The following is a 21941-nucleotide window of genomic DNA, read 5'->3' on the forward strand; positions in this document are numbered from 1 at the left end:
TTTAATGAAATTTTTAAGTGTTGTGCTTGTTGGATTTTTCTTTTTACTCAAATTAACTTTTTGTTGGGGTGGACTTGACCTTTAAGAAATCAGTATTTTGGAAGAAACCAATCAGTTTTCTTCTGATTTTTCAGTACTAAATACTTTAAATCCGACCTAGTTGGCAGCTCTGTACATAGCATTACCACACTATGATGATATAGTAACAAGATTAATATATATACTCAGAATTGAAGTGCAAGATATTTTTTGAAGGGTTTCATTCTTTTGTCTCATGTTAGAAAGTAGTATGATTTGGTCCTTGTGCACTTTTTAAAGCTTTCATTGATGACTCCCAAGCCAACTTGGATAAAACCTTACATTGCAAACCAAAATTAGAATCACATCGACATGTGACATTACTTGAAAAATAACACTTCAGGCCAAAGATTTGAGAAATCTCATTAACTTTTAAAACGGTTAACCCCAATTGTCTTACTAATGTATTAAATTGTTAATCCAGGGAGGCGGGTGATACAGTGTGTATTTAGAAAAAAAAGGTGATCCTCTTTCAAGGGTTAATATCCAGAGAACTGAGTATTACATTTAAAATTAAAAAAATTAAAAAAAAAGAATGTGAAAGAACAATTCCTCAGCTTTTTATTGACACCCTACTGTACTTGTACCTTTCACACAACTCATGTCTCAACTAATTGATCTTGAAGATAACACGTACAAACTCCAATTTTTTACAAGTTTTGGCAAGTATGGCTGAGATACTGATGCCTCGGCTGAGTGATTTCTTCATCATTGGACGTGATCACTTTGATATTTTTTGTAGGCTATGTTAATTAATGCAAGGATGAAAAGTTTGCTTTTTCCCAACAGACTGACCACTTTCCATTCAGTTCACCAATTTTTTTTACCAAAACTTGGAAAAATTTGATCTGTACCTGCCTTATTTCACATTCTTTCACATTCTGGTGAATCTTTATTGCAATATTCAATAATTTGATTAATTTCTTTGTATTATTCCCTCCATATTCAGATCGCCTTTAGTTTGATACACACTGTATTTGCAATTAGAAGTAAATCCGATTTGCATGACTTGATGATTAGATGAAGTATGAGGTATTCATTGAGATTAGCTCCTTCATGTTTTATGCGAATTGGCATGTAGGCATGAAGGTAAGTCCACATGAACTGTTTGTGAAACATCCCCCATAGCCCCACAATGGGGCCTGCTACACCAAGATAAGTGATAAGGCAGTGATAACTGTTCAGAATGCGAGTCCATAAGCAACCCTTAATTATTCATCATAAAAGTTCTATTGTACATTAATCATAATTTGCATGACATTGTGCAACTGTTAATAATGTTACGGAAAGAAAGAAACATTTCTTTGCATATTAAGTCATTCTTTTTGTACAAACCACCAATTCTCCAAGGATAACACATGTCTGAATTATTACAAAAGAGATAAAAGTTGAATACATGCGGGTTCAGTTTTGTATAAAAAAAAAAAAAAAAGTACTGACTAATAAATTTATAGTACTTATTTCTGCATTCATTAACTGCAAGTGGAGGTACATAATTCCATCTTTCAAATATGGGATCAGGGCATTTGAAGCAGGGATTACACAAAGGTTTTAAAATATGTTTTAAATGATTTTAAAACGTGTCTTTAATGTGATTTCAAATGATTTAATAAATAACAAACTTATTCTTACAACCCTGACTTAGAGCAATGGGATATGAGTACATCAATAAGAAAATCAAGTAAAGGATAAAAGAAGCCACATGCTTTTGGATTTTGGGAAGATAAGTTGTTCAAACCTAACAATTATCATAAGGTATTACCCGAAGAAAATAAAATACAGGCCACAATTTGAGATAGAGAAAACCTGCAGATATTCAAGGGGGTTAAATCATTGATAAGGATGAGAAATGTAATCTTTTAATACAAAATAGTTTAATTTTTTAAAAAATATTAAAAATATGAAACAAAATTATTTTAAGTATTTAATGAATACAACATGCGAGTGAGCATAGTTCTAATACACTCCGTAGTAGCTGTACGTATAGCTTTATTAAAATCAAAATTTCATTCTCATTTTTATCTATTCATTTATATTTTCTACATATTCCCCTGAATTAAAAAAGTACATTTGTATAAATTTCTATTTGAGATGTTAAGTACAAAAGGACAATCATTCTTTCAATTAATAGCTTAAACAAAGATTGAAAAATGAGGGAAAAAATTCAATAATTTCAGATAGGTACTTGCGTGTAATTAATAGATATATCTAAGGGGAAACATCAAACTAACATAGAATATAATTCTTACAACATAAAATCACATTTGTCACTAATATTATATAAACAAAATTATAAACAAAGTAATAGACCTTTAATGAATAAACATGTACAAGATTGCAAGTATGGTAATTCAGAATTGCATAGGGAGACGCATCAACTTGTATCGGTCACATGACTTGTATTGGTCACATGACTAGCTTAAGTCACATTACTTGTATAGGTCACATGACTTGAATAGGTCACATGACTTGAATAGGTCACATGACTCACATTGGTCACAAGACATGTATTGGTCACATGACTTATATAATTTAAAACAGATTTTTCACAGCAGAATTTTGTCAGCACCACTAAAACAGTAAAGAAAAATATAGGTGGAAAATAATTCCTTTATATCGATGGGAATTTCATGTTGATAGTTTTGAGGCTGCACCAATTTCACCTGATAACTGCTTGGTTATGAAGCAATCACTTGAATGAACTTATAAATGACCAAATGATTGTCAGACTTATTTTGAAAGTAAAAAGTAAAAATATAGATAAGAGTGTCTGATCATGAAACATGCTAAAATCACTTTTCATTCCATCATGGCTAATGAATGGAAATGAATCACATATTTCTGATATTATTCCTGTTTGTATTGGTAAAGAGAAAATAAACAAAACCCTGCAAATTACTTCTCTTCATTTACTTCTATTTCTGATTAAACACAAGGTTTTAGACTGTAATTAGACAAACAATGCGAGAATTTCTACTTCCTCACTAATGATCTCGTGCAACAAAGGTTGCGATAGTGCGAGGCCCAATTGATAGAGGGTAACAGTCGTAATATGCATGTGTGAAAAGAACTACACAAAGGAAAGCTAGGCAAAGCTTAAAAGTGAATACCTTTAATCTCTTTCCCATTATTGTAAAAATGACCACAACTTACAAAGGTCGTACTTCACAGTCTCTTTAAATTAAAAAAACAAGTGTGCAAAACCTTCACAACCGTAAAAAAATTGTAAGTGCTATGTCAGGCGTACCTTGTAAAAGAGAAAAGTGGGTGACTCAACAGATCTTTTTATCCATTTTGAGGGTGCATGGTCCTTCCATTCACATAAGATTGCAAGTTTTTTTTTTACTGTTGAAATTCAATCTAATTTTGTTATATTTTGTGAAGAAACACATACATTCCAGAGTTTTGACTCTCCAAGTATCACTAGTAAAAAGTCTGGGTATCAGCTTTGTGATATGCAATGAGTCTGAGATTAAAATAAATTAAAATCACGATTGTACCTCTCAGGGAATCATCAATTTACCACCAAATTCTGCAATGACCGATAATGTATGATGCGCTCCTATAGCAACAAATGAACAAAAACATCTCTTTTAAAAATAAAAACAAATACAGGAGTGAGCAAGTGAGTGAAATATATTACAAAGCAAAACAAATAAAAAGACAGCAATAAATTCAGCAGTCGCGACAGGTCATATATCAAACTCAAGAGTCCTTTTTCTCCCGATTTCCAAGATATGACAGTGGTAGGAGCGTAGATAATGGCCGTGCCAATGAAAGCAGTCGGGTACCTTGGGTCGATGTCTTTTAGAGTCAGACGAGGCTAGACGATACACAGGTGTCCCGTGCATATAAATAATTTACAAATTCACAACGTTGAGTAGTACATATTATCAGTTCATGTGGAGAGACTCACGCCGGCCGCAACGCAACACTTGGACAGACCTGCAGCAAGGCAGGTCTAAAAGATCAGAGTTCGGTAACACAACACGTATGATTGGTAGAAGGACTGATTTTCATGATTGATTGCATTTGTTATTGAGAGCAATCAATCATCTGTATGTTCATTTTCTAAGCTCTTTGATATGTGGCCCAGTATTTGGACAATCAAAGCTGCTAGGATCGTCGACAACACGGTGGGATGGTGCGAGGTAGGTTTATTAAAAAAGAAAAATTTAGGTGGACACATACTACAACATGCAGTATATGAGAAGGATGATGGGGACAGATCAGATTAAATAAATATGACATTAAAATGGACCAGCCACTTACATTTCAAATTGTATCAAAATCAACATATCAAATAAGGGGGTGGAGGGGGGATGATTGGTCATTAATTTCAGATTGCTTGAGAGGGTACAAGGCACTAGCCCAATGAATACATAGAGGAAAATCTTCCAAGATTTTGTTTTTCATTATTAATATCAAATTCATTTAACAAAAATACATCTATCATTCTCATTAAAAGGACAAAACTATTTAGGAGCCAGACTACAGTTGGTGAATTATTTCTTGAAGGTCAATAGAACAGTTTTCACCCAAACAAGGTTTGTGTTTGAATGGTCATTGTGCATAGAGGATTGAGGGGGGTGGTGGTTACGTTGCGACGTGGGCAAGGTCTCACCGGGATAGTCACGCCGTCACAGTTCCTGACTTGACTGATAGATCCTGAGGCATTTCAGAGAGTGGCATTCTAAGCTGCTGAGAGTGTGCGGCAGAGATGAGAGGAGGAGGAGGAATACCTTGTGGGTGGTGCATCGGTAAGAGACCGTGCGGGGGAAAACCATTTGTGAGGTGGGGACGGAATGCCTCATGCATCCCGGGAGGGGCCGGATGGTGACCCAGCAACGATGCCTGCGGCGAGAACATCACCATCGGAGACGTTGCACTGGAAAGCGACGGGTAGGACGCCGCCGAGGGATGAGGTAAGTGGACGATGGTCGGCGACGTCTGCGCTGCCAGGGATTGCTGTGAATGGTGGGAGATGTGCTGGGACGAGAGTGACGGAATGCTGAGAGTAGAATGCGAAAGAGACGACGATATCGACGCCGAGGAGCTCGGACCGCTCGACGACGTCGTGTGTAAGTGCGGTGAGAACAATGGACGACTTGTTTCCGGAGGCTTGCTGACACTCGACAGGCTCAAATGACTGGCAGAATGACTGTCTCTATGGCTTGATGCCTTGTGGGATGAACTACTTGATGACATTCCTGCAGATGATGTCACAGGCAATGATGATGTACTTGGTCCTTTAGATGTTGGCGGTTCACCGTTGCTCTGAGAGCTACTACTGTGTCCGTTGCTCCTTCCGCTACTGCTGCTGCTACTAGGGTGAGGAGCGATCACACGGCTCATTGGTCCAGGATGGATACCATTCTGTTTAGGAGACACCACAGCATCTTGATGAGGCCGATGGAGAGGAGAATGAGGGAGCACCCCTGACAGTGACAGGGGTGGTGGTGGGGGGTGGTCTGGATCAAGCGGTGGTGGTTGACTAGGACTGGTGTCGGATTGGTCATCGTCCATGTCATCGTCATCCATATCATCATCCTTTCCATGGTCATTCTCGTCAGATGAGATGTATCTTATGCACTTCTTCTTCCTCCTACATAATAATAAAAAGAAGAAAATATATATTACTATTTTCAATTATTATCAGCTTTAAAATGACAGAAAACATCATTCTTACTGGGTTTATCTAAAAAAGGATAAGTTAGTCACACAAAGTTATGTAGTGTGACTAAACGCTATGTCCATAGTTAGGGGTGTCTGAAGCAAATGAAATGCATGTATGTTCTTGATGCACTGATTAAGTATGGCTAAGAATAAACACATATATTCATTTATTGTAGTAAATAAAGATATTCGACCTGATAAAGGGTTGGGATTCGTTTAAATTACTGTGAGAATAGGGCCAAGGGTTAGCTTTGAGGTAAGGTTTTTTGTTCAACCCGACTTGTAGATTTTCCATCAGAGCAACAGCCTTGAAACTTCCTTTTGCATCATTACCTTCCCTAAAATCAGAGCTAACATCACACAGAACCTAAAAATGGGTTTTGATCAATTGTCACATTTCAGGTGAATGAATTCTAATCTTTCAAAACTCCTAAGGATCCAAAAGGTCACCATCAGGGGCCCGTTTCATAAAGAGATACAACTGTTGTAACTTTGCCATTATGGCAACTACCATGGTAACAGGGCTCAGCAGCAAATCAAAGTCAAAGTTACCATGGTAGCTACCACAATGGCGAAGTTACAACAGTTGCAACTCTTTATGAAACGGGCCCCAGATCTGCCTTCAGACAATGAAAGAACAGTACTCACCTACAAGGCTTACACCAGAAGTCTTGCTGATCCACCCCAAACCTTGCTCTACATTTCTTGGGTGTCGATGGCTCACCTGAAAGCAACGAAAATCGGTTTCAACAAAAGTTGACTTTTAATCACATTTTTTCTTCTTTCTTTCCTTTTTATTCCAGAGAATAAAAAAGAACCTTTATTTCATAATATAAACAAAACAATAACGAATCAAATTATTTTACATAACTCTTTTACATACAATCTTTTACATACATTCATTCTTTTTACATCTTGTCCATATAACAAACTATTTTATATAATGAGTACTAGTGATGCCTACTTCATAAAATAATTCAAAAATAAGGACCACTTCTGATGGAATTTCTCACATTGATTGTTTTTCATAAAAATTTACGTCTCTAAAACAAAATATCTCTGAATTTCACTTTTAAGTAGATTAAAATTAGGTAATTTATTATTCATTTTCATTTCATATATATGAAAGCGAGAAATTAATAGAAAAAAAAATTAAATGATCTAATTCCAAATAAACACAATTCTCGATCAAGCTGTAATTTAATATTTGAAAGTTCTCCTTTGAGTCACATATTATATCAAAGTCCAAGGGACTCAGTGGTCAGAGTAATCATGCTGCGACCCTACCACAGCTACTACTGACATAGCATCATCCCTATACATATATATAGGAGTCAACAACTGAATCACTGTAACCCTCAGGTCAATCCTAGTGATATCCTTGTTGTGAAGGCAGACCACTTCACCAGGGTTTCATTTTACTATTTTCGACCAAGCTTAGTCAATTATCCATAGATATTTGACAATGTAATCACGTGATGAAGTCATCAGAAATACTGATGGTAGGTCTTTCTTGAAAAAAAAAACAGTCATGTTCAACATATTTTTCTTGGAACCGTTTTCTTCATGAGGCATGTTGACTAATACATTCAAATTTGATGCATACTTTTCAAACAAAAGTTGTTCTTGAAAGCTTGCCAGAGACTGGCCAGACATAGCAACAAGGTATGGAAAATGGATTCAATGCACTGCACTTCATTCATTAAGCCGTCTTTGATAGTTCACAGCTGGAATACTCAACAGGGATTAAAGGTTATGACCGGGGGAAGAATACATTATTATAATGTGATAACATCATGAAAAACAGAATATTATTGTTATTACTACTACTACTTGATGTAAAAAAGAAGAGATCTCTGACCTGGATTCTCTCCATGAGATTTATCTCTCTTCTTCTTTTTCTTCTTGCCGTGGATAGCGTAGTTATCCCTGGCACTCCAACCTGGATACAGCTGCATATGAAGTTGTCTCTCCTTGCGTGCCAGCTCGTAGTACTTAGCCTGCTCTTCTCGCGACAGCGCATGCCACTGTAAAAAAAAAGAATAAATATGCAGTTCAATTGTCCAACCGTCCATTGAAAGATTCTATGTTTTAACAGAGAAATATTATAAACACTCTGAACATAACACATTTAGGTATATACTCATAAAACAAAATTGGCGGTTGATGTTTGTGTTTACACGCAACTCTTCTGTTGCAGCAAAAATTGCGATCAAACTCGACTCTAAACTTCAAACGTAAACATGATTTTCAACCAATGAAACGCGCGCATTATGGACTTGCGTTCAATTTTTTATGTTGATTTAAGCGCAACTCTTTCTGCAACATGCCTGCATGGTCCATTAGCATGCAAGCCTTTGTTGTTGTTTTTTCAGGTTTTTCTGCAGCTGGTCGTTATCACACAGACTAGTACTATCTTAGTGCTATAACACTCTTGATACCTTAGACTTAGCCAGCATATATGTGGTTTGGAGTATATGGAAAATATTTTATATATAAACATAAATAATTAAGTCTCCAACAGGTTAAGATTTTCCATTGAGGCGAGTATGGCTGGGGCATATGTCATGGAACTAGAAAGAATTTTTTTCAAAGATGAAAAAAAAAATGAAAATCCATATTTTATTGTTCGAAATAGACATCAGATATGGAATACTTCAAAAATTTGTTTAATTAATCTTGGGCCCGGCAGCCGCTGTGCAGCGCCAGATCGAAGAGGTTCTATCCCTTTAATTGTTGAAATCCAACAGGGTAGCAGCAACTCCCATCTTTTAACTTCTTTCGGTCTGACGCGGCAGGGGTTTGAACTCCCGACCTCCCGGTTGTGAGACGCTCGCGCTACCAACTGAGCCAACACACCGGTTGTGGGGGGCGTCATGATCTAGTGGTCAAGACTCGTCTTACAATCCGAAGGACGTGAGTTCGATTTCAAGCCATGACGTGTTTTCCTTTAGCAAGAGAAATTCACCCGCATTGTGCTGCACTCAACCCAGGTGAGGTAACGTAAATGGGTACCGGCAAGAAGTAATTCCTCAAAAACCTTTACGCACAGGAATCGGTAGACTAGCTTAGAAGGGGTAATATATGAGCGCTTTGAGCACCTAGCAAGGTGGATACGTGCGCTATACAAATCATATATTATTCATTATCTATCATTATTATTATTATTAACGTGATTGTGATTGAGACTTACCCTTCGGCCTAGTATTTGATTGATGGCAGCACTTTCTTTGAGCGTACATTCCTTGACCACACTGGCTCTCATTTCTTTCATATAAAGCATGAATGCATTCAGAGGTTTCTTGATATGTTGCTGTTTGTTCTTTGCTTCTTGGGCTGCTAGCTTCTTCTCCTTCTCCTTCTGATGTCTACAAAAAAATAAATGAATTATAAAAAAAGTGATTATTATTAATTCAATGAAAAACATTGTCTTTTTGTTGCTTACTGACTTGCAAGTGTTATTTTTTCCTGTTAGATGCCTGTAAATAAAAATAGTGATTATTTATTAAATGAAATATAGGTTGTTTTTTGCTTATTGACTTGCAAGCTTCTTCTCTTTCTCCTTCTGGTGCCTAGAAACACAAGGGGGGGGAGATGAAAAAATATGAATTCAATAGAATTTTGCTTATTGAGTTGAAACTTCGACTCCCTATGTTCTCTATATAAAGACAACCCACCCCCCCCCCCCAAAAAAAAAAGGGGGAAGTGATTAATTCAATTAAAACATTTTTTCTTCTTCTCTAATTCAGCTGCAAGCTTTTGACCCTTATAATGCCTAGCATGCCATTGCAGAAAGTTACTATTACTTTAATGAAAATATTGTTTCTTTGTTTCTTAACCTAAAGAGCTTTTATACATTAAATAAGATTAATCTGCCTTTTATCCTCACATTGGTGACATTTGTTGATTTTCAATTCATGGTATCAACATTTTCAGTACGTTTTTCTCTTTCTAAGCCATAGCATGCAAGATAAAGGAAACTGCAAATCTGTCTCTTGTCTTATCGTATGTCATATTTATTATCTGCATATTATCTTCTGTGCAAAAACAATAATTATTCATGAAATATGGATATGTGATCAAAATTACTATGACCTACAACTCTAACGATACCGAAAAGTAAACAATTGAGCCAGCAACGGCAAAGCATTGAATTATTATGAGAGCAATTTTCCATTCATTCTATTCCAACATTCTTCTTTTGTTTTCACATCCGCACTTTGGAAATATCCGTAAACGATTATTTCCAGTCTTCAGACTTCACTACCTTTTACAAGATTGTGATTTAAAGATGCTGTGTCACCACAGCTCCCGTACCAATCAGACCACGTTAACAAAACTCTGTTTGCATTTGTAATGTAGTTGGTTTCACGACACATTCCTGACAAATCAAAGGCGACGTTTATGTTGCGAAATCCAATATTATTGGATGAAACTAAAGACTGTAATCTGCTTGATGGAGACAACGAGCGTGCGATGCCTCGCGTCGAGTTCCCCCGCTCCACCTTCGTATTGAAGTAAAATTTATCCACAACAAGTTTGGCAATTGTGCCTTAATCAATTGGATTTCCCCTCCCCAATCCACCAACAATCATGATCCAATTAGGCAATACGGATGGTATACTACCCCATCTCATGATCATTACTCCCTATGCCTTCTGCACTGGGGGTGCTCTAGAAATGGGATATGTTACCAGTCTATCCTTGATGACTGGTGACAGATTCTCAGTGCTGATTTGCCATTCATAGACTGGTGTATTAAACCTTGGATGGGTACTGCCACCAGTACTTCATTTGTCTATGATTTGATCATCATGACTGGTAACCATATCTCAAGCTTAGGGCCTCTAGGGTTCTACAATAACCTTGTCTGTGAAACACAGCACACACCAATCTCTCCAATAAATCACCATACTGTTGTATTCTGCGGCTAACTCCTGGCTTATTGGATATTCCGCCGAGGTGAATTTATTGCTGATTGAACAAGATTGTTAAGGTCAATCTTTATTTCCAATCTCAAACACATATTAGTCAGACTATCAATCCCATTCTTCAAGCCTAAATATGTAGAATGATAGATAGTACACATATCACAATCAGGCTTGTTTATTAGTTTGTCTATAAAAATATAAAGTAATCTTCTTCCATGATATATAGTGCATTCAAGAGCATAATTTAATTTGTAATTTGAAAATACTGGACATTAATTGGTACAATGTTTCATGTGGACAAGATTATACTGAAATGCCTTTTTAAATCTTCAAATTGCCTCCATAAACTTCATGTTAGCATGCCAAAGAATAATAAAATATCAAATGTACTTCCTGATACAAGAAGATTTTTTTTCTCATATGATGTTGTGACTTGTAATACGAGGCTAATTAATGGTTGAATTCATTATCTGCAAAGTACAATGTTTGAAAAAACTGATTGGGGATTAAGAACACAAAACTACACCACCATATACATGTAATATTACAGTGTTGTTTAATATGTGGGAGTGAAAGTCTGACAATGCTAGTCACTTGCAAAAGCTTTTTCATTCAAATCCCTTGGCAGTGCTTTCAAATTACATTTTTTCAGTCCCTAGATCATACATATAAGAAATATTGAGAGCAAATCTTTTGCAGGATGATAAATACTCAATATTTTTTTTATTGCTAACAGAATGTAGCCTTTACTGTCAAGTTTCTTCATTTTATTAATATTTTAAAATACCGGTAGATGTCATTGAATTTGAGATGATTTTAAATATTTTTCTAGGAACAGAATCTCTTCAAACTACCTGCAAATGTCACATTCTCATGAGCAATATACCAAGGAATCATTAAATTTATCATCGCATAATTCATTTGTGTTGTTTGTTTTAAATGTGATAAACATGTGTACATGTGATGCACTGTAAGACATTGTCTGTATTCTTTACTTTCCCCAAGGGAGTCTGTGGATCTTCTACAAAAAAATGCAGGTTCCATCAAAATATGTCAAAAGTAAAATTAAATAAATGTCAAACGGAAGGAAATGCTTTAGATTACAATTCACTTTTAATCTGCTGATGTTCTGTATGTTGAAGTTGTTGGGCTCTCTGAATGTTTGAAATCTCACCTCGTCGTGCCGGTGCAGGAATGCCCTTAGCACTACACTTCCGCGCACCTTACCGGTGCAGAAACGCCCTTACTCAATGCCCTTATGCGCGCAACTAAGGGCGTTTCTGGAAAGTATGGTGCTAAGAGCATTCCTGCAACGACACAACGAACTGTGAAAATAGTAAGCTGTTTTAAATGTACATGGTATCAAATTGAAAATAATGTGGAAATGATGCATATATTGATGACTCTCTGCGGTAACAAAGTAAATCTACCTTACTGGTCAGTTTCATAATCTAAACCTCTTGATTTTAACAATGGATAGCCAAAAATTGTCATTTTTGCAAGTTTTGTAAGGATTATTCGTTTCACAGTAACAGTAAAAAAAAAAAACTCCTATACAGTTTAAGCCAGTCTTCCACTGTGCAATTCGACGTGCCTTGATTTTTTGACGACTTGATTGTGCTCGGATATTTTATTTAAGATTGAAAGGTAAATTCTTTCCAAATTATATCCTACATTGCTGTATGAATATGAGTACCGAGCTTGCAGAGTGATACAGCCCATCTAGTTTAAGACATGTAAAAGCCAAGAATCGCAGTAACATAAGACCAATCACAGCTGGCCTGTAACTGGTTTCTAATTCAGCTCTTTCTCTGACTTAAATAAAATGTTATTAATTGAAAGCAGTTTCAATATCTGGCCCCGTCTTACATAGAGTTACGATTGATCCAGTCAATTGTAAATCTATGGAAATCCACCGGTGCCATAATATTTTCTACAGGAAATTTGCAAAATGTCCTTTGTAAACAAAGGAGATCACACCAAATTGTCAAGAAAATCAATGAATTCATGGATATACATTCATATCTAGAAAATCTTTTGAACAAACATGCATTTTATATGTTGACTTTGCTGGCTTTCCATAGTTGCGATTGATCCGATCAATCGCAACTCTTTGTAAGATGGGCCCCGGCGGATGACCATTCTGGACCTCAGTCAGATACAATAATAATCGCAAGGCCCGCTGGGAGAACAGTTTTCAGAACTGAAGTGGCTACCCTGGGTAAACATACCGTTATTATTATTATCATTATTATTAATTTACATTTAGAGGCTCCATATCCAAGCTTTGGGGAATTTCTCTTAACATCCAGTCACAGTTTATATTGCATACTGTGGGTTTACACATAATCAAAGGAAAAACGACACCCTTGAAACAAGTTGGCTTGCATGAAAACAGAAAAGTCAAAGAATAAGATCAATAAAAGTTTAAGAATAATTGGATAAGATATGAGCATTTGAATGTCAGGAACACCAATGCTACAGAAAGCCTCCCATTGGCAATGCAACTCGGATCCATGATGTCACATCTGACGAACTCTCCCCTTTGAACTCTGAACATATACTTCCAAAACACCTCTTTATGCTCATTCAAATGATAGGAAAAAACAATTTATCCATATCTTTCTAAACCCTGTATTATATGCCCTGTCATAAGTGACATCACACATATTCGTCGCATTGCCAATTTGAGGATCTCTAGATCAGTAGTGATCTAAATGCTCATAATTTTCTAACAATCTGTCCAAAAATATTTGTCAAAATTTGTGTTGATCTTATTCTTTGATTTGTTTTAACACGTGTACGCTAACTTGGAGCAAGAAGGGTTTCATTCAGCTTGAGTTGTGGATAAGTGTTGATTATCATTACCTGTCGTTACTCTGCTGCTGAGCGTCGTGTTGTTGTGATGATCCCATGGGATGCATGAGAGAGTGTGGAAGGCTACCGACGGGTACTGGACCAGAACTGATAGGTGACGGGCCCAGACGGGCCATGCTGGCTGGACTAACGGCTAGACTAGGTGGATAAGGGGACCGTAGGGCGCTGCTTGTCAGAGGGTAGAATGGTTGCCCAGGCCTGGAGGTGAGGAACAGCATCAAAACAAAAAAATGTATTAGCCAACATGAAACAAGTTTCAGGATGGAGGAAGCATACAATACTCAATGGTAGTGATAGTTTACCTGATTGCTAAGAAAGCACGAATGCTTGAAAGCAAGCAACCAGAGGACCGACGGCTTAAGGTCCACTCTGAGGGACCTGGTAATGAGGATTCAAATGGCTTAACTAAGGGCACTAGCGCACCAATTGGGAATCGAACCCGCGTCACCGGAATATGAAACCCCCGCTCTACCGACTGAGCTATCGCCCCTCCCCAACAAGCAAAAGACTAAGCCTACATAAAGATGGGGATACTCAAAATGGCAACAGTAAACCAAATAATACTTCTTTTTTTTTTCCTCAATAAAAATATCACTATTCAAATTACAAACTAAATTTTAGCTTCAATCACTGGTTTTTCATAACCTAAGTTTTTTTAAATTCAACTCCCACTGTCACTCAACCTGAACTAACTTTTTACTCATATTTTTGCAGGCATACACACACAAAGAATATATTTAAAGGAAAAGTCACAAAGTACCTACATGTAGTTCCAAGTATCATGATATATAAAAAGGTATCATCTGTTCATAAGGAACTTTCTATACTAATTTTGTGAAAAAATTTGTGCCTATAAAAAAAACCCTATAAATGCCAGATGTACTATAACTACATTCTTTAAAAATGCTTGCACCAAGACTAACTCAGCTAATACGATGATGTTCATTTCTTGATCCAGCTGATATATCATGTTCACTATGAACTATGAATCTCATGCTTTATGGAATGGAGGGCGGTTCATTAAGATCATAGAACCTAAACTTGCATGATTAATCAGCTTCTCTGGATTTGAGGAAGCAGGAAAAAAGACATTTTTATAAGCCCGCTGCGACAAGCATTATCATTCTTGAACTAAACAGAGACAAAAAGTGCACATCCCCCTGTTTTAATGTTCTCAGGTATTGGTAGGAAAGTGTGCTGTCGCGGTGAAAGGTTGACGATCGCGCCATAGATTATGATTGAAATCTACGGGAGGTGCCAACCGCACCAAATACCCGTGAAATCGGGGGGCTTGTCAAGCGACTACCTGATCAACGTCAGGTTGGGAGAGACAGAAAGGGAAGTTAAAAGGAAGAGGGAGGGGAGGGGAGGTGGGAGGATTAAAGGGGGAGAGGGATAGGAGTGAAAGAAAGAAAGAAAGAAAGAAAGAAAGAAAGATGAAAGAAAGAAAGAAAGAGAGAGAGAGAAGAGGAGGTGGGGAGGAAAGTGAGATAGGGATAGAAGAGAAAGAGAGAGGAGGATAGAAAGATAGAGAATAACGAGACAGAAAAAGACAGAAAGAGGGATAAAGAGAGAGAAAATGAGAGGAAAGAGAGAGAAAAAAGATGTATAGATGGTTAGCAGGGGAGCGAGACAAGGGAAAGGGACAAGCAGGAAGGGGATAGAGTAAGGACGAAGGGTTTGAGTAAGAAGGAGGAAGAAAGGAATAAAAAGGGGTGAGCAGAAGAACAGATTGACAGTATAAGAGAAAGGAAAAGATGTGGACACACAGAAGTAAAGAGATACAGTAAAAAAACAAATACCAAGGCAGAGCCAGTGAAAGAGATGAAATGACAGGGAGTCAGAGAGAGTCGGGATGGGGGTAGATGAGGTAGACAAGGAAGGGGAATACAGAGAGAGGGGTAATGACAGAGAGACAGACAGATGGAGAGAATAAAGAATGAGTAGCAGGTGGAGGTATAACGCCGTTGGGTGTGGTCTTTGCCACTGTTTCTCTCATGCTAATCTCTTCTCCCTCCACCACCTCCAGCCATCGGGGTGAAAATGAAGAGAGGCCGGTGTCAAAGAATTGAAGATGGATGCGGGGGGGGGGAGGGGGGAGGTCGTTGGTGTATGCCACATGGTAGGTAGGACCACGAGGATGACAAGGTGGTATCACACTGGAGGAAAGGAGAGAGAGAGAGTGCATCATTCAATACTGTAAATATCATAACGAAGATACAGTTAATCCTATAAGGATCACTCAGAAATACCACATTCTCTCTTTCATTTGAAAGTGAATTTGCAGTAGAGCTTTAAGTGAAAGAAACCTGTCCATAAAGGTCATTTTCTTATCTCCCTTTAATAGCCTTTACACACAGGTTCCTTTATAATAAAATCATTTTATAAACTCACACAAAGAAGTAGAAAAGAAATGGTAAAGAAGGGTGTGTCGCTATTAGTGGGGGGTGGTGGGAAGAAGTGAAATGAACGTAGAGTTCCAGTTATAAACAAAACATGGATGGCATGGTTGGCAGACAAAAAATGCTACACAGTTGAGAACAAGACAGGATAAAGGTTGACGTAATACTAAAAGGGTGGAAGAGAGAATTGGAGGAGGGGTAGATGGAGTCACTCTGGAGTTTTAGTACAGAGGAGCAGATTGAATCCTACGACGCAGCAAATGCATTGAAACGCAAGTCAACTGACAATGAAGTCTTTGCCAAGGGTAGGTGACTCAAAACTGCAGTTTCGTCCAACGTTTCAGAGCTGATGAACAATTGCAAATATGTCAGTTGTGCAGGGAAGGGACAGTGATTTTCCGCGATCACGGAAAACAGACGGAATTCACGGAAAACCGCAAGGCCTTTTGAAAAGGCCTTTAGATAGGAAAGTGGCTTTTCAAACGGAAAATCACGGAAAACATACTTTTCCTCAAAATGCACAGAACAGCAACAGAAATTACCCCCAAAATCTCAACGAAATATGAATACTAACTGGCCACAAAACACGATCTCACTTAGCTATAATCATTACAATCCAAACATTGTAACTGCACTCGACTCCATCACTTGATCGGGTCGAAAACATTCACAAGCGCAAGCTGAAATAAGCGACCAAACTTCATTTGATTATAACCAACAAACGTAGAGGCAGCAACACGGCCATGTGTTGCTGCCCTCTACATTCGTTGATGGTAACAGAATGATGACTGTACTCCTCAAATCCAAAATGGCAGATAGGCAAAAGTCGTAGAATGCTCAAAACGATGTCCAAAAAAGTCCCAAAAATCCTAATGGAGGAAGGAGGATCAGAGATTTATCAGGGCTTCAAATAAAGGGAGAAAGGGGAAAGAGTAGATAAATAGAGGATAAAACATTGGATCAAGGAAGTTGAAGGATGGAAGGGAGGATGGTCGTGGTGGTGAAGACCTGTAGAGCAAGGAATCATACGGGTCATGACAGGGGAGGATGGATACAGGAGGGGTCAAAGGAACCAAGAAGACTAAAGGAAGGGGACTAAAGGGATGAAGGGGGAATAGAAGCATTTAGATCCAGGTAGGAGGGGATGGGATTAAATAGGGGGGTGGTGAGGTGCAGAGTTCAATGATAGGACCCACAAGGATGTAGAAAGATCCTGGAGGACCCACACAGACCTGGCAAGATCCTAGACACTTCGGAACTATCTAGGATGATCCTGGAGGGGAGAGAGTAAGGGAGGGAGGAAATAAAGGGGAATGAAAGCAAATGGATCCTGGTAGATCCAGATAGCATGTGGATGGGATGAAATGGAGGGGAAAGTGAAAACTTGAACAATGGGACCGAGATGGATCTAGAAAGATCCAGAAGGATCCACAGAGATACTTGGTGGGTGTTTCATAAAGCTGTTCGTAAGTTAAGAGCAACTTTAAGAACGACCGGTGATCCTTTCTTACGCGCTTAACCATCGCCGATGAATATACCATTTACCACAGGAATGGATCACCAGTGATTCTTAAAGTCACTTTTAACTTACGAACAGCTTTATGAAACACCCACCTGGAGGGAGGGAGGGAGGGAGGGAGGGAGGGAGGGAGGGAGGGAGGGAGGGAGGGAGGGAGGGAGGGAGGGAGGGAGGGAGGGGGAGGATGGACGATGGAGGAAGGTAGAAAGAAGTCATCAAGCAAGGGATCCAGGTAAATCCAAGGAGCATGCAAAAAGTAAGGAGTAGGAAAAGAAAGCAGAGCATGAAAGGAAAGGAGAACGCGAAAACGGTTAAAAGAGTAGACAAAAATAATGAAGACTGAGTTTGAGAGAGAGAAAAAGGAGCTTGGGAGTGAGGAGGAGAGCTACATGAGAAAGACAAAGATGATGAGGTTTTGAGAGCATGTTAGCCCAAGACATAGTAGCTTGATATGAGAGTGTGAAGTGTGCTTAATACGCATTATGCAGCCGGCTAGTCAGGCTTCTCCTTTGAATGATGAGATGTGCCCATTTCTTGACCGGTTGTAGAAGGGGGTTGCTGCGCTTGGCTGGACACACATCACGCCGTGGCAGAACGCAATCAAGCCTGCGTGCCTTCACGTGGAAAGGACGTACGTGCCACACATAGATGGAATGGGACTATTGGAATGATGGGGAATGGGAAGGAAGGACTGAGATGCGTAATTATTTCATCAAAGGTTTAGTTCTTCCATGAACATCAGAAAAAATATCATAAACTGGGCTTTGGAGACATAGTTAATTACAAAAGGGAAGGTGGAATGCTTTAAAAAATGACTCCTGGTTCCCGTAACACAAAGGTTAGCGATTAATCGTACGCTTGATTTTCATGATGAACTGTATATTGTAGTTAATGAAATCATTGTAGTCAACCCCAGACCAGAATATTTAATTAGGATACATAATGAATCAATAAATACAAAGATAAAAAAGGAGTAATTGTTGTCAGAGCATTTGTTGCAAATGAAAAAGTTAGTCTTACCAAGGCATGTTGTAGACCTCTAATGGATGTGATCCAAGCGAGCTTGGTGACAGAGGATGGTAGGGTGAAATATCAGAGTGGCTCCGTCTTAAGATACCTGGAGAGAGGTAAGATGGTGAAGAGAAAGAGGGGAAGGGGAGAAGAAGAGGGGAAGGGGAGAAGAAGAGGGGAGGGGGAGGAGGGGGAGAAGGAGGAGGAGAGGTAGGAGGAGGAGGGGGAGGAGGAGGAGGGGGAGGGTGAGAAGGAGGAGGAGGAGGAGAAGGAGGGGGAGAAGGAGAGGGAAGACAAGAAAAATAAAACGGTCATAAGGAGGAATAGACGGGGAGGAGGGGGGGCAAAGAGGGACAAGAAGAGGAAAGTGAGGGGAAATGAAGCAGAGAGAAAATTAAATAGAGAGGAAATAACATGGAAAAAGGAAAAGGCAAGGAAGAGGAGAAACAGATAGAGCCGAGAGGGAAGACAGAGTGGAGTGAACAGGTGGTAAAAACAGACGGGAGTAGAGGCCGAACAAAAAATTAAAACTTGATTAGAAAAATAGTACAAAATTAAAAAATACAATGATCAGAGCTGATGCGAGACAATGAGCGATGACCCTCTTCGGTGAGATAATAATCCATAACCTCCTGGATCTTGGCTGGGAATTTGCATGTTTTGAATTGGTTATTATGCCCTGATGTGAGGCATCTGACAACAGGGCACATCCCATGTAACTGTGTGTTTTGAACTTGAATTTATGAACCTGAAGGGCTAAAACTCTGTGATGAATGTGGGTTCATCATCCTAAACAAATCTTCAGAAGCCTTTAGTTTGTGGAGATACCCAAAAACAGACCTGCCAACCTCTGGGAATGAAAAACTGTATTCTGTGATTACAAAAACTGTATTTTTCCCAAAAAAAGTGTATTTCATAATAAAATGCTTGGCGCACTTGCTCATCGCGGCGCTCAAGCTGCATGCAAGCTAAAATGCGCACTGCTCTTGCAGATGAAAAAAAAAAACATTAAAACATGTGTATATCTTCACCCTGGTTTGAACAAAATGATTGAAAAAAAAAACAAGCAACCTGAAATTACATTGATCTAATAACCATATTTGTGCACGTTTTATGAAATAGAGACATATAGAGATTATTTTTCTCAATAAATTACGATTTAGTTTTTTTTTTTTTTTACAAAAAACGTATTTTTCAAAGAAAAAACGTACTGCCGTATTTTGGTTGCAAAAACGTACTAAATACGGCTAAAACGTACTGGTTGGCAGGTCTGCAAAAGCCCCTGTGGTTTTATTCCTCTTGCCAAGGGTAGAATACATTTTTTTTTTTAATTAGAGACTATTTTTTATTCACATTGGGGTAATTGCTGAACGTAGGGAGCTATTTCTTTCATTTCAAAGGCTACTTTACAACAAACAATTTCTACAAAATCTTGAATATTGTTTGTGGCAAATCTTAAGGTGATCCAAAAGCATACAATTTGAAGAATTTTAGGGGCGACTCTGGCCGAGATGAGGGCGGAATCACCCGATGTCCTTGTGTATTTCCTAGACCACTCTTACCTGTTTTTGAGTCGACCTCTAACCCTCTGACATGAGGTGGGGGTGTTCCTGATGAGTATTGTTCCTGGTACATCATCAGCTGGGCCAGGGAGGGTGGATAGGCCCCTGCCGGATGTAGCACCGGCATCTTCTGGCCCTGCAAGGAGGAAGAGAAAAAAGAGAAATAAAAGATTAATGGAGGGTCCTGAATTTATGACAAACGTGAAATAGGCTATGTGCTTTATATGAGACATAAAGCAACCACCTTCAGATGACAATGAGAAGAGTGTCTTTTGACAGACAGACATCCACTTATTTATTCTTTGTTTAAGTTTTGAAACTTATAGTGGATTTCTAATTTGCTCTAAAGTGCCTTGAGCATCTAATCAAGGTGGAAAGTGCACTTCATAATATCTTCACTACAGTAACATATCACAGTGGAGTCGGTGCACAGCTCAAAAATTGTAATATTAGTCAAAGCAACTGAACAATGGACTCTGACTATTATAGAAGACTCGTTCAAGAAACAACCATAATAAGAAGCCCAACTTTGTTTTGACACAGCTCCATACGAGAATCTTGCAGGAGCTGAGTTTGATCGCTGCTGCTTTTGCTACAGAAGAAGAGGGGGCAGGGGCGGGATGGCTTTATGCAATAGGCCAGTATTTCACTCTGTTGATATTTGACCAAGAATGGCCAAGAAACACCAAGTATCTTCAAGATATTACATGATTACCATATCAGTGATAGGCATCACACAAAGCATCAGGTTACTCGACGGTGGACCTTCCATCATGGTGTCACCAATTCCAGAAGAACTTCAAAGACAGTATTTCCCTCTGGACACAACTCTAGAGTCTATGTCATCACATTCACTAGCTTTGTAAAGACCTAATGTCTTGCAGAGAAGTACTGGTTCTCTCACACCAATGACTCAAATAGTTATACTTTCAATATTCAGCTTTAATGATTCCAACGGATTAAAGAACTTCAAGAACACTTGCGGATATCTGAAGAAAAACTGTTGTAAATTCCCTTGTAAATTTTACCCATACTCTTTTGAAAGAACCTCTATTTCCAGGTAAGCATAGCAATAACTTCAATATTGACAAAGCTCGATTGGTCAAGAATCATTCACATGAGTATATCCTGTGCTGGAACAAGCCTTGTACACCCAATGGTGGCAGCAGTGGGATCAGTATCACCTTTTACTAAAACCTTCCACCCAGTACTATGGTTCCATTGAACCATTGCAGGACAGATCTTCAAAGAGCATCTTCATTACACCCGTCAAGACGGACAACTGCACAAATTTCAAACCTTCAACAAAAATTCTACCAAAATTCACCAATCTACATAAAAATCCCTGTAAATTGATATATATAAAAAATAGAGTATTGATTGTCAAGGTTTCTCAAATTCATTATGGAAAGGAGGGGGGGGGGCTTAACGTTCTGAAATCTTGATGTGGTTTTATAAATCTACAGTTCATTACAATCCACAGAGATTAAAGAAGAAAATGGAAAGGTTTGTAACTGTCTATATTGAGGGTAACTTTCTTCAACTTTCTGCAAGTGATTCCATCATCTCTGTCGCTCCTGCCTCAAAAGAAAAAATGCTTTTTTCAAACGAAAGTGCCTTTGTACATCTCAGATACTCATTAGTGGCAAATGTCAGAGAGAGTGGAGTACACTTTTTCTGTTTCTTTGTCTTGGTCAAGGTATATACTGATAAAATACAGAAAAGGCAAAAAAAATGTTGCCATGTGATTTTATGTCAATACCGATAGTTTATTATTGGTAAATTGGACAAAAAGGAGCGGGAAACTGGACTGCCTTTGAAGAGATATATAAAACAAAGAAGCCTTCATTTTGGCTTATATCACAAAAGGGTATATCATATGCTC

At 38.4% G+C, this 21941-nt stretch overlaps 1 protein-coding gene across 1 annotated transcript; it reads right to left on the bottom strand.

Annotated features, from left to right (window-relative positions):
- Positions 1–531: 531 nt before the first annotated feature.
- On the bottom strand, positions 532–20189 carry LOC129281687 (transcription factor 7-like 2). The gene is made up of 7 exons (XM_054917603.2): positions 20057–20189; positions 18504–18600; positions 13554–13760; positions 8948–9122; positions 7616–7781; positions 6403–6478; positions 532–5683 (listed from the first exon to the last, which is right to left on the bottom strand). The coding sequence occupies exons 1-7, from the start codon at positions 20181–20183 to the stop codon at positions 4711–4713; spliced, it is 1821 nt and encodes a 606-aa protein (XP_054773578.2). The 5' UTR covers positions 20184–20189; the 3' UTR covers positions 532–4710.
- Between the last annotated feature and the right edge of the window lie 1752 nt (positions 20190–21941).

This window comes from Lytechinus pictus, chromosome 18 (assembly GCF_037042905.1).
Source record: "Lytechinus pictus isolate F3 Inbred chromosome 18, Lp3.0, whole genome shotgun sequence".
Classification (NCBI taxonomy): domain Eukaryota; kingdom Metazoa; phylum Echinodermata; class Echinoidea; order Temnopleuroida; family Toxopneustidae; genus Lytechinus; species Lytechinus pictus.